Source organism: Cervus elaphus, chromosome 5 (assembly GCF_910594005.1).
Source record: "Cervus elaphus chromosome 5, mCerEla1.1, whole genome shotgun sequence".
Taxonomy (NCBI): domain Eukaryota; kingdom Metazoa; phylum Chordata; class Mammalia; order Artiodactyla; family Cervidae; genus Cervus; species Cervus elaphus.
Genome location: NC_057819.1, coordinates 123979124 through 123992633, shown reverse-complemented (window position 1 = coordinate 123992633; position 13510 = coordinate 123979124). Strand labels below are relative to the sequence as shown.

The window sequence follows — 13510 nt, the reverse complement described above, 5'->3', positions numbered from 1 at the left end:
CACATGATATTTCTCTTTCTCTGTCTAACTTACTTCACTCAGTATGACACTCTTTAGATCCATCCATGTTGCTGCGAATGGCATTATTGCATTCTTTTTAATGGCTGAGTAATATCCCATTGTATGTATGTACCACAGCTTTTTTAATCCATTCCTCTGTTAACGGACATTAGGTTGCTTCCATGTCTTGTCTATTGTAACCAGTACCACAATAAACACTGGGGTGCATTTTTCCTTTCAGATCATGTTTTTCTCCAGATATATGCCTAGGAGTGGGATTGCAGGATCATACGGTAGCTCTATTTTAGTTTTTTAAGAAACCTAAATACTGTTCTCCATAGTGGTTGTACCAATTTCTATTCCTACCGACAATGTAGGAGGGTTCCCTTTCTCCACCCATCTCCAGTGTTTATTGTTTGTGGATTTTTTTTTTTATGACAGTCATTCTGGCTGGTGTGAGGTGATATCTCATTGTAGTTTTGATTTTCATTTCACTAATAGTTTGATACAAAACCCTTTGTTTTTGGGTCTGATCACAGACCTGACTGAGGTGGGTGCATCCCAGGGGAAGAGGGAACATGTTGGTGCTGCAGGGAGACACGGGACTTTCTGAGGAATTTATATAATGAGATAGAAGCATTTAGGCACCTACCGGGGCTCAGGGATTGTTCTAGACACTGTGGATGCAGCAGTGAAGAAAACAGAGACTTCCTTCCTGGAGGGAAGAGAAAATAAAAGGCATGTTTAGTTGACGGTTTCTGAGGAACAAAATAAAGCAAGTGCAGGGCTACATACGTTTGCTTTCCTACTGGGAGTGTCCAGGTGGTCTGTCAAGGGGTATGGGGCAGAGGACAAAGTGAAAAGTGAAGGAGGTGTCTGGCGAAAGAGGGAACTGGAAGCCTGAGGCTCCCTGATTCTGTGCCTAGTGATGACATGGGAGGTCAGTGTTCCTCACAGCTCCCAGGAGGAGGGGCCATGTCTGAAGGGCCGCAGGGGAGATGGAAGGAGCAAGGGGAGAAAGTGGCCCCGAGTCTGCCTTGTGGGGCAGGGCAGGCAGGTTTGAGGAGGTTCAGAATTGGCTAGTGTGAATGCTCCTGGTGGACTCTGGGCGGTAGGGTGGTCTAGATGTCCTGTACTTGGCCCTGTGGTGATTTGGAGCTGGAAATGTTGGCGTGGAGGGAGCGTTTGATAAAGGAGGTGGGCGGTGGGTGGCGGGAGGAGCTCCGTGTTGGTTGATTGGCAGATGAAAGATGTGCTTGTGGAGAGTCACCACCTCTCTCTGGGTATTAGTAACCCTGGGAGGGGCAATCTCTCCAGGATGAGCAAGGTCCCCCCAAATGCCGAAACATCCTAAAGTACAGAGAGTAAAAATCAGGATTGATGCTGGAGGCCAGGGCAGGACTAGGGTGGGATGAGGTTGACGGACAGTGAGGGCCAGTCATGTGGGGTCTTCCAGCCAAGCATGAGCTTTGATTCTGGGTGGGCAGGTCAGCCTAGGAGGTGGCCTGTGGCTTTGGCCACATTTAGATGCACAGGTCCCAGTAATCTTTGCCAACTGATGAAACTGCCTTCTTGGCTCTCAGTGACTTTCAGACTCAACCTGCGCCTCTTTGCTGAAAGCCTCCGAGTCCTACTAACAAGCTAAAACCATCTGGTTTTAGTCTTTCTCTCCCAGTAAACCATCAGTTTTATGGGGGAGGAACTCATCTTACTTTCTTGTTCCTTGTGCTTAGGACAGAGTTCCAGGTTCCTTTTGGTAGATCAGCATAAGCTACTTAAGCCAGCCTTGCCTTTGAAAAGGAAGAGAATCTGCAAAGAACTTGGGGCTGTGGGGTCTGCATACAGCTTCCTGCTGGTCTGATCTGTGGTTCCCAGTGAGACTTCAGGACAACCACGTCAGGCTTCCTGCTGGTCTGATCTGTGGTTCCCAGTGAGACTTCAGGGCCACCAGGAAAGCTAATGGAGATGCTGGTGCCTGGAGTGGGGAGCTGCTTGGTGGTAGTGCTCATAGAGCAAGCCTGGACTGGCAGCAGCAGCATGGAAATGCAGGACCTGAGGTCCCCCAGATGCGCTGAATCACCATCAGTATGTTGGCAAAATCTTCAGAGATCTATATGCCCTGGAAGTTGGGGACGTGACCGCCTTGAATGACCTTCCTTCTCTCTACCACAGTGTTAGCTGATATTGATGTCAGACTAGGAGATTGCCATTCAGGACAGCCTGTGCATTGTGCTGCTTGTTTCAAGCAGATGGGCTGGAAGTTTGGTCAGGTTTCTTGGAGAAAATCTGAAAGCTGACCCAGAACAAGATGTCCCACCCCATGTGCAGATAAAGCCCAAGGTCTTCCATCTCCCTCTCCCGAGGACTCAGCCCAGGCAAGGGGCAAGATGCCAAGCCCTAGGCCCACACTGGGCTTCAGTGGCAGGGAGAATCACAGGTTACTGGCACTTAAGGACCTAATCAATATTTTGCTGCAGACCAAGACTGCCACGCATGCAAGACATTCAGCCCTTCGGGGTCCTCGCAGGGGCCTGCCACAACTGCTTCTACAAGCTCGTCTGATTCCGAAGCTGAGGATTCTTGCCTTTGAGTGAGGATCTGCAGGCAGAAGCATAATGTGCCAGTGCAAGAGCAGGAAGGAACAGCTTAGATTTCTGCTCATTTTTCCATCTCTATTTTGTATGTAATACATACCATATAAGAGTGTAACATGCCGGGGCCTGTGCATACTTTCTAACATGTGAAAGCCGTCTTTACAAGGCCCTCCCATTGGAAGGTATTCCGCATGAGGGTCTCAGCTTGGATTGGGCAAAGCAAAGTGTGTGACCATCACTGCTCCCCACTTGTCCGTCAACTCTCTTTACCACCCCCGTTCACTTCGTGCTCAGTTTCCTTCTTTCCAAGAGAGAGGAATGGCAGATTTAGCAGTTGTAAGGTGGTTGGGTTGAGCTATGCTTGATGTACTTCAGAAATTGAAAGGAAATTGGAGGAAACCTTTGGTGAGAGTGTAGAAAACCTGAGATACAAAATGAGTGTCTCTTTTTCTGTTTAGCGGCGTAGCAGGAGTAAAAGGAAGAAAAGGAATTGGAATCTTCCACATCTGCAGAGCTGGATTCTTTGTCCCCATCCTCATTGGAGCCCTGTAGTCTGAGTTCACTTGCAAACCCTGGGCTCTAGGACACAGCTCCATGCCAAAGCCCAGCTCAGCAGGGTAGTCCCACTCACGAGCCAGGCCAGCCTCCAAGTGTGGGCAAAATACCACTGGAGGCTATGGGCCACCCTCTGCAAGGCGAGGCTGCAGGAGAGGCAGAAGCAGCCACGGGCACCGAGTCTCTGAGCAGCCCAGCACCTCAGGACCAGACTCTGGGAGGAGCCCTCCCAGAAGGGAATGACCACCAGTCCCCGCGCCCCTCCAAGGGCAAAGAACTCCCCACTTCTGCCAGCGAAGGCTCTCCTAGGGAGAAGGATACTGCCCAGGAGCTCCTGCTGCCTGAGCCAAAGGCAGACACCTCCAAGCCCAGGAAAGAGCTGTAGACCACTGGGCAGCTGGCCAGGGCTCCTGCCTCTGGGGTGAATTTGATGACCAGGGTTGGCCTGCCTGGTCTCAGCACCTTGCTGTGCAGTGCGGATCTGACAACACCTCACTGTCTGAAGGGCATACACTGGGACTTGCTTCCTGGGAGGGGGGCTCTGGGAGGGGCTATGCCTCTACCCTGAGCCGCTGACCCCTGTTCCTGGGCTGGTGGAAGAGCCTGACCCTCATGCCACTGAGTCCAAGTTTCCCTGTGCACTTTGTCATTTTGGCCCTGATGTTTGGGGACTTTATTTCTTCCAGGCAAGTGATGCTGCAGCTGAGCCAGCTGGTTCAGTGGAAGGAGCTGAGAAAGATGTTAAAGATAAGACTGAGGAAACGAAAGAGCTGCCCACAAGCATCCCTGCTTCCCGAGACCACCGTCAGGTAAAGCGTCTCGTGCCTGCCTGGTCGCCTCTCCAGGACACCCTCCCCATCCTTGCTGTCCATCCCATGGGCTGCTCCTTTTAGTCCCGTTCCTTCCACGGCTTAGTCATTTGGTGAATTGTGTTAGGTGCTGGGGGTATAGCCATGAATGAGACCAGTTCCTGCCTTTCGGAGCTCACATTCCAGTGGGGAGAAAGACATGCAAAGCCAGACTGTGCGAAGTGCCCTGGAGAGAAATAGGGCAAGGGACTGAAGTGGGTGCCAGTCAGGACCTCTCCAAGGAGAACTGAAAGAGTGACAGGCAAGCCACGTGCCTATCTGGGGACATGCAAAGGCCGCAAGGGAGAGTGTGGTGGGCTTGTTTAGGGGGCAGCGGGAAAGCTGCTTCTTCCAAGAGCAGGTGAAGGGAAGAGAGGCTGGGGTTAACGATGTTGGGACAGGAGTCCTTGGAGCCTGTGGTGGGTGGACCAGAAACCGTTTGAAGGTTCTGAGCAGGGAAGGGATGTGACCAGTCTCGTGACTATGACAAGCATCCCGTGTTTGTGGCAAGCATGGAGCCTGGTCTAAAGGTTGGGGTTTGGGTGCCTGTTCCAGGAAATTGCAACCAAGGACCAGACGGCTGTTCCTGGAGGGAAAACAGGTGAAAATGAGAAAGCCAAGCCAAAGAACCTGAAGAAGCCAGAGGGGAATAACGGAAATAATGCCGCCCCTGTGAAAAATGAGAAGGAGCAAAGGAACCAGAGCACACAGCAAGCTAAGGAGAGGTGGGTGCAACTGGCTCAGGGAGGCAGAGGCTGGGCCCCCACCCAGCACTGGGGCTGGGAAGGGCCACACCACCCCAGAGGAGATTCCCAGGCTGCCTGTTTGTTGACTCTCAGGGCAAAAGGCAACGCTCAGGAGGTAGGCAGGGAGGGGCACCTGTCCCAATTCCTTGACTGGTTGAAATGTGCCATCACATGGTCTCTGGGGACCTGAGCAGCGTGGACCTTACAGAAGTCAGGAGAGAGGCAGTCATGCCCCAGAGTACTCAGTCACCCCCTCCCACCACCCCCAGGTCTTTGGAGCTGGGCAGAGATCACCCCAGCCTGTGCCCCCTGTCCTCCTCCACAGTAGAGGGAGAGCCAAGGGGACCCACATGGTGGGCAGTCTATCTGAAGTGTGGGCTCTCTTGCACTTTGCTGGTGTGTGTGTTAGTGCACGCCCAGAAACAAGATCGTGTGTGCACATGTATGCCTGTGTATGTGTGTGTGCAGGGAGTAGAGAAACCCAGATATAATTGGTGTTTTCCTATGTGACTTTCCCTCAGCTTGCTGAGCTCCGTGGACGGAATCACAGTGTACTTCCACGCAATTATTTCTCAACAGTTGGAATTCAACCCCCACCAACACCAAGTATTTGTCAGGGGTGGAAAAGAATTCGGGAAGCCTGCATGGAGTTATAATGTTTGTGAAATGCACTACAGCAAGTAAGTATATCCCAGTTGGCCCATAAGGAAATGTACAGAATGTCCAGTCTTTGAAATATATTGAAATCATAATTTTGATCAAGTTGATTAATCGTTAGAACTTCTGGGAGATGAATATTTCAAAGAACTCTTCCTTATAATGCACTTCTTTGTCATACTTCATCTTGGTCTTCTTTTTCTCTATGTGGAAACCAAGCCTTGTTCTAGGAGCATCTTCTTAGTCAGCATATATTCATAGCTTTGGGTCTGTAGTTCATTTTGTGTTTGAGAAGAATGAAAATTTCTGGGAGAGGATTTTCAGATAACCAGCTGCTGTCCTGTTTATTCACAGAGACTTACATAAGAATGGGTCTCTCATTGAAGGCAGCACCATCATTTCCAAGCAGCACATGGATAAACCCATTCCTTACAAGTACGTCATCTGCAGAGGCAAGAGCTCTGAGGAGTATGAGTTCATCTACAAAGATCAGCCAAAGGAAGGCGAGCACGTGAACCGCTGTCTGTGGGTGAAACCTTCCCTTCTGGACTCTGGAGGTAAGCCGAAGTCTGGACTCTTGATCAGAACTTCTGAGACTGACGTTCCTCTCTGGGGAGTAAAGGCTTTCCTTGTCCTCTGTGGGTCCTCTTCGCTTGGCATTGGCCCTGCCCTACCTCCCCGCTCTATGTTTCCTAAACTTGCGCTTGGAAGCATGTTTCTGATCAGTCTAGCTTAACCACTCACAAGAGTAAACAAGGAAATGGACTTTTTCTAAGGGAAAGGAGAGAAGGTGGATCTGCCTGGGAAGGGAGGGGACTGGGGCATAGAGAGGCAGCAGTGAGCAGGAGCAAGGGAAAGGGAAGCAGGGCTGCCAAACAGGATAGAAGACCTTCCCAGATTTCCAAATGGCAACTATGAATAAGACATCCAGCTGAAGCCATCAAGGGCCAGATCCACCACTCGCTGCTGTCTGTCATCACTGTCACTTTTCCATTTACTTTTTATCACTTTATTCTCCTTTTCTCTTTCTATTCTTGTCTGTAGCTAATTCTTTTCTCTGTGCTCTGTTCCACTCACTGTATGCACTGTGTGTGTAGTCTTTGTTTGGTATGTGCATACATGTGCATGTGTTGTATATAGAGAGTCTATATGGGTTCTACTCTTAGGAACCGCTCAGATCTTTGTAGCTGAATTCCTGGTCTGTCGTAGACATTACATGTATCCTCAGAAAGAATGGATAATCAAGTTTGTAGACTCAAAAGCTGTATGTATATCTATTAGATTAAAATTAAAATCTTTGTTTAAAAGGATTGATCTGTCACCAGGACCAGGTACTTTATTTTGTTTACTTGTTTTTTGGGAGTGCATAAAACAGTTTTATTATATTCATTACTTCTGTGGGTTAGGAGTTTGGATGGAGCACAGTAGGGCTGGGTGGTTTCTGCTCTCTGATGTCTGGGGCCTCAGCTAGGCAGGACTGAAAGCTGGGAGTGACTTGATGGCTGGGTTTGGAATCATCTGGAGGGGTCTTTGCCATTGATGCTGTCCGTGGCTGGAATTTCAGTTGGGCTGACAGCAATAGAAGTCAGTGGGGTAGATGTTTAGTTATTTTGAACTGGGCCAAAGAGACAGAGAAGAAACTAGAGTCATGTTCTCTTCTTCAATGTGCCCAAGTGTTGACTTGATTGCCTTTACATGACTCTCTTCTATATGGTCTGATCCCAGAGTCCTATGATCCTTTCTGACTTTGCCTTTCACTTGCTGGATGATCCAAACTGGCTGTTTCCATGCTTTAGATGGCCCATCATCAAACAATAGTTGGTGTTGATCTAGTCTTTGCAGAAGACGCGGTAGTGATTTGGGTTGGCAGGTCCCATTTGCTCTTACTTAGGAAGCACTGCCTTAGTCACTTCAGATTTACCTGGTTGGATCCTGGTACTTAAGCTGTCAAATCAGATAGAGATGCTTTAAAAAAATAAATAAATAACAACAACACAGAAACAATCATTTTAAAGTCCATTAAAAAGATTTTCTTTCTTTTTTTTTTCCCTTTTTCATTTTTTTCTCTCTTTCATTGAAGTATATTTCAATTTTTGTGTTACTTTCAGGGATACAACAAAATGGTTCAGTTTTATACATATATATATGATATATATCAGATTCATATATATCATATATATATCAGACTCTTTCCCGTGACAGCTTATTACAAGATACTGAATATAGTTCTCTGTGTTACACAGTAAATCCTTGTCGCTTTTCTAGTTTATATTTAGTAGTGTGTATCTCTTAAACCAGACTCCTAATTTATACTTTCCCTCTCACTTTCCCCTTTGGTAATGATGTTTTATTTTCTGTCTGTGTGCCTGTTTTATAAATCATTATTATAATTTTTTTGATTCTACATATGTGTTATAATATTTGTCTTTCTCTGACTTACTTAATATGATATTCTCTAGATCCATCCAGTTGCTGCACATGGCAATGTTTTTTTAATTGCAGAGTAACAGTCCATTGTGCATATATACCATGTCTTCTTTATCTATTCATCTGCTGATGGGCACTTAGTTTCCTTTCATGTCTTGGCTATTGTAAATAATGTAAATAATGCTACAGTGAACATGGAGGGGCATGTCTTTTTTCAAAATAAAGTCTTCATCTTTTTTGGATATACACCCAGGAGTGGGATTGTTGGGGTTGCTGGATCATACTGTAACTCTATTTTTAGTTTTATTGAGGAAACTCCATACTGTTTTCCAAGGTGGCTGTACCAATTTACATTCCCATCAGCAGTATAGGAGGGTTCCCTTTGCTCCACATCCTCTCCAGCATTTGGTATTTGTATCATTTGGATGATGTCCATTCTGATCAGTGTGCACTGATATGGTATTGTAGTATTGTAGTTTTGATTTGCACTTCTCTAATAATTGGTCAAGGCTATGGTCTTTCCAGTGGTCATGTATGGACATGAGAGTTGGACTGTGAAGAAAGCTGAGCGCCAAAAAATTGATGCTTTTGAACTATGGCGTTGGAGAAGACTCTTGAGAGTCCCTTGGACTGCAAGGAGATCCAACCAGTCCGTCCTAAAGGAGATCAGTTTCTGGGTGTTCATTGGAAGGACTGATGCTGAAGCTGAAACTCCAGTACTTTGGCCACCTCATGCGAAGATTTGACTCATTGGAAAAGACCCTGATGCTGGGAGGGGTTGGGGGCAGGAGGAGAAGGGGACGACAGAGGATGAGATGGCTGGATGGCATCATCGACTTGATGGGCATGGGTTTGAGTAGACCCTGGGAGTTGGTGATGGACAGGGAGGCCTGGCGTGCTGTGATTCATGAGATCGTAAAGAGTCGGACATGACTGAGCGACTGAACTGAACTGAACTGAACTGAACTGAATAATTAGTGATGATGAACATCTTTTCATGTGCATGTTGGCCATCTGTATGTCTTCTTTGGATAAGTGTCTGTTTATGTCTTCTCCCATTTTTTGATTGGTCTTTTTAAAATATTGAGTTATATAAGCTGTTTCATTAAACAGATTTTTAAGTTGGAGAGTAACTCAGAATTTCCAAGCTAGTTTATTTTCAGAAGCTTTCTTAAGCACGATATTGTTTTAAATAGTGTTTTTCAATAATTATATTTTGCAAGCTTAGAAAAATTTGAGTGTTAGAGCTCTTCCTTCCTTGTTGCAAAGGCCCTCAGGCCCTTTGGTTATTTCTCCATATAGGCTCTTCTATTTAGATGTCTGTGGGTAGGCTGACCTTAGAACTCCCTGGAGATGATAACTAGATCAGTTAGGTTAAATCAAGAGTTTTAAGTGGATAGGAGGTGAGTCATAGTAACGGATAGAAGGACTGGGAAGGCCAGGGAGGGATTCTGGTGGCTTCTGAGGGTCTGGAGGTCACTTCTTGAGCCCAGGTGGGGAAGTGCCCCAGTCCCTGACATCATCCATGTAGGTGATTTGTGAGGAGTGTCTAGAAGGCACTGGAATTTTGTTGATTGAGGAATGTTTTATAATTTGCTCCACTTGGTGTGATGGTAGTTTATCTATGTTAAATAGATGTAGTTTTCATTAATCCCAATAAACAGAGAGGTGTCTTCCCTCCCCTCTTCCTCTTTCTAAGCCTCCTGTGAGCACTCTCATTGGTAGAAGCCACTGTTGCGAGGCAGGCAGAATGGAGATTCTGGGCTCCAGCCCGTGATGCAGGGAGACCAGAGGGCAGATGTCTGTGCTGGTGGCAGAACAGCCGTCACTGGCAGTCTGTCTGTTCCAGTGTCTTTTGCCTTGTGCTGTGTTTTGTCTGAAACTGACTCTGCTGTGTCTGCGTTCCTCACCCCCACCTCAGCATCTTTGCTTTTTGTCCCAGCTCCGCTGCTTTCTCTCAGATTCAGCTGTTCCAGCCACATCCTTGTTTTGCTGGGCTTTTGTTGGTTTGTTTTTTTTTTTTCCCGTTCAATCTGATCTTTTTATTTCCTGTGCTGTGTGGCTTGTGGGATCTTAGATCCCAGACCTTGGATCAAACCCTTGCCCCTGCAGTGGAAGTGGGAAGTCCTAACCACTGGACAACCAGGGAAATTCTCAATCTGATCGTATTTTGGACGAACTTAGCCCATTAGCATGAATTGTAACTGTCAATGGAAGACTCACTTTTGATTAATTATCACGTCTTTCCTGTCTACTTTGTTTTCTTGTTCTTTTTCATACTTTTTAAAACTTTTTTATTTTTTTCTTTTTTCTCTAGGAGGTTGGAACTTAAATATTTTATTCTTCTAGTAGAGTCTTGAGACCAAGACCATTAATGTCCCTCCCTGCCCCACTGTCCTGGGGTCGAGGGCGTCCCTAGCCCAGGACCCTGACTGGCACTCTCACAATCTCCACGGCACTGGCTGTCCCAGGCCAGCATTTCTCACTCACGTTTTCTCTGGAAGGAAGTTTTTATAAAACTGAGAGAGGTTACTGTGTCCCCCACCTGTGAGAGGCACAGGGAGCAGGGAAAGCTTCCACAGGAGCTGACACTTGAGGTCAGATCCAAACAGTGATTCCTAATTGTTGCCAGACAAGCCTGGGATGGGGAAGGGATGTGTGAGCAGGGCCTTCCAGCAAAGACAACAGGCTGGGCAACAAGGAGCAGGAGGCCTGTTCAGAGACTCGACTTTCTGATTTTCCTGGCTATTTTTATGCACTTGTGTTGCCTCTGGTGTCTTACTGACCTCTTTGCCTTCTAATTATTTGGCAATTGATCTTCCTGGGTTTTCTAGGTCTGCACTCATATCATTTCAGCCATGAGTTCAACCCTTACCCCATGTTGAGTGCTGTTTTGTCTGCTCTGTGAACTGTACCACCCTTCGTGGAGTGGGCACCATGGTTCCCAGGACAGAGGAAAGGAGAATTCCTAGTGAGTGATGCAGTTTCAGTATGAAATTTTTGACTTCCATGTGGTCATTTCCTAAGGAACTAACGTACCAAATGTGTTGAGCTGTCTAGTTCGACAAAGACATGATTTCAGTATTCTCAGGGCAGATGAATGGTGTGAGCTTGGGCCTCCCTCAGTTCACTGTGGAGTGTCTAGGTTACTTGTCTTAAACATCTGTGGTACCTTCAGGGTCAGGCCCCAGGTTGCTCATCTGTAACTGGGTACCAGGGTGAGTGAGTGCTGGCTGCCTTCTGTTTACCACATTCTGTAATTTTCCTGTCTTTCTTCCCTTTTTGGCTCCTTCATCTTGTTTCTTCTGGTCAAGATCAACCTTCCAGGGTGGAGTGTTCAGGTCTAGTGGGTTCCGATGCCCCTAAGTATAATGTTCTCTTTACTCTTAGACTGGCATCAGTATGATGATATAATTCGTATGAAGCCCCCTGGGACAATTCAGAAATGGATAAATCGTATAACAGATGGTACGAGGAGAGACTTGGTGAAAGGGAAGCAGATCGCGGCTGCAGTCATGCTGGACAGCATCTTCAGCATCCTTGAGACCTGGAATGCCATCAATATAACGAAATTTTTCACCCAGTTCCAGCAGCTCTATTCTGTCATTTGTGTGCCCATGATTTATGAAGGAGAAGAACAGCCGTGGAGTACTCTACAGTATGAAGAGAAGGAGGTACCATGTCTCAGGGGTGTCAGCAACAGCTCTCTTTTCTACCTCCTGAGTGCTCAGCATCACCCCACTCCGTAGTGGCCATATGACCCCTTGACTCAGTGGACCAGGTGGATTATTGTTGTTGTTCAGTTACTCAATCATGTCTGACTCTTTGCGACCCTATGGACTGCAGCACACCAGGCATCCCTGTCCTTCACTATGTCCCAAAGTTTGCTCAAAGTCTTGTCCATTGAGTCGATGATGCCATCCAACCATCTCATCCTCTGTGGCCCCCTTCTCCTCCTGCCCTCAATCTTTCCCAGCACCAGGGTCTTTTCCAATAAGTCAGCTGTTTGTGTCAGGTGGCCAAATTATTGAAGCTTTAGCTTCAGCATTAGTCCTTCCAGTGAATATTCAGAAATATTTATTTCCTCTAGGGTTGACTGGTTTGATCTCCTTGCTGTCCAAGGGACCCTCAGAAGTCTTCTCTAGCACCGTTGTTCGAAAGCATTAATTCTTCGGTGCTCAGTTTTCTTTATGGTCCAACTCGCAAATCCGCACACGACTACTGGAAAAACTACAGCTTTGACCAGATGGACCTTTGTCTGCAAAGTGATGTCTGCTTTTTAATATGCTGGTGGAGAGGGTCAGGCCATTTCAGTCCCCTTTCTCCTTGTGTCCTGTCTAGGGAATTCTTTGTTCTCTCCAGTTTTTCCTCTTCCCACCTGCTCACCTAGATCCACCTCTGCCACTGGTCCCATCTCCTCACTTCCCCTCTCACCCCCTGCCCACTGGTCCCACCTCCTTATCTCTCCTGGGGAAGAGTGGTAAGAAGGTTAGAACCCTCCTTCACTGCATCTCCACCTGCTCTGTGGTATAGCTTAGGCATTTTTGAGACAGACCTGGAGCCATGTGAACCCTTATAAGGCTTAGGACCCCCACCTGAGATCCTCTCCAGCATGCTAAGGCCTCTGGACATACCACTGGTGGTACCTCCAAAAGGCCTGGGGCAAGAGGATGCTCAGGATTTAGTGGGGAGGCAGGTGGAGGGCGACTCCTCCCCAGAGATTTCCCTGCCTCTCATTCCTCAGGCCCTACCCAGCTCACAGGAAACGAAGCTCAGTGATGGGCAGGTCCTGACACCTCTGGTGGGTTCAACGCCATGGTTATGTGTTTTCCTTTTCTCTGGGGACCAGGTGAGGAAGCACCTGTGGGAGTGTGTGACAAAGAAAATGGCACCATTTCTGGAAACCATTGGGGACCGTCTGCCTGAGGACTGCCCAGTGAAGAGTAAATTGGGAATGGGCATGATTGTCCTTTTCTTAGTGGAAAAATTCAACTTCCTCTTACTGGAAAAAGACCTGGCCTCACTCTGTCACCTCCTCTGCTTGGACACCAATTCACTAGACACCTTTCCCAAGGACCTGAAAGACATCCTTGAAACATCTCAGAGGTAGTGTGTGTGTGTGTGTGTGTGCACATGTGTAAAGATTTTCTAGCTCTCTAATGGTTTTTATCTGATTATAAAAATAAGTATTTATCATAGAATGGATGAAGACATACGAGAAATAAAAACTACCCATAATTTTACCACTCACTGTTGTCATTTCTTTGCATGAAATGTCCCCTTGATATCTCTAATTTTCTTGAAGAGCTCTCTAGTCTTTCCCATTCTCTTGTTTTCCTCTATTTCTTTGCATTGACCACTCAGGAAGGCTTTCTTATCTCTCCTTGCTATTCTTTGGAACTCTGCATTCAGATGGGTATATCTTTCCTTTTCTCCTTTGCCTTTAGCTTCTCTTCTTTTGTCAGCTACTTGTAAGGCCTCCTCAGACAACCATTTTGCCTTTTTGCATTTCTTTTTCTTGCAGATGGTCTTGATCACTGCCTCCTATACAATGTCACGAACCTCCGTCCATAGTTCTTCAGGCACTCTGTCTATCAGATCTAGTCCCTTAAATATATTTGTCACTTCCACTGTATAATCATAAGGGATTAGATTTAGGTCATATCTGAGTGGTCTCGTGGTT

At 46.8% G+C, this 13510-nt stretch overlaps 1 protein-coding gene across 1 annotated transcript in view; it reads left to right on the top strand.

Moving 5' to 3' along the window:
- Positions 1-13510, top strand: part of LOC122695420 (E3 ubiquitin-protein ligase RNF213-like) — a 112868-nt gene that overhangs the window by 16632 nt on the left and 82726 nt on the right. Inside the window, exons 3-8 of the mRNA XM_043905278.1 lie at positions 3836-3958; positions 4553-4722; positions 5265-5423; positions 5755-5957; positions 11218-11501; positions 12677-12933. Coding sequence (XP_043761213.1) covers positions 3836-3958; positions 4553-4722; positions 5265-5423; positions 5755-5957; positions 11218-11501; positions 12677-12933 — 1196 coding nt within the window. The remainder of the gene's footprint in view (positions 1-3835; positions 3959-4552; positions 4723-5264; positions 5424-5754; positions 5958-11217; positions 11502-12676; positions 12934-13510) is intronic.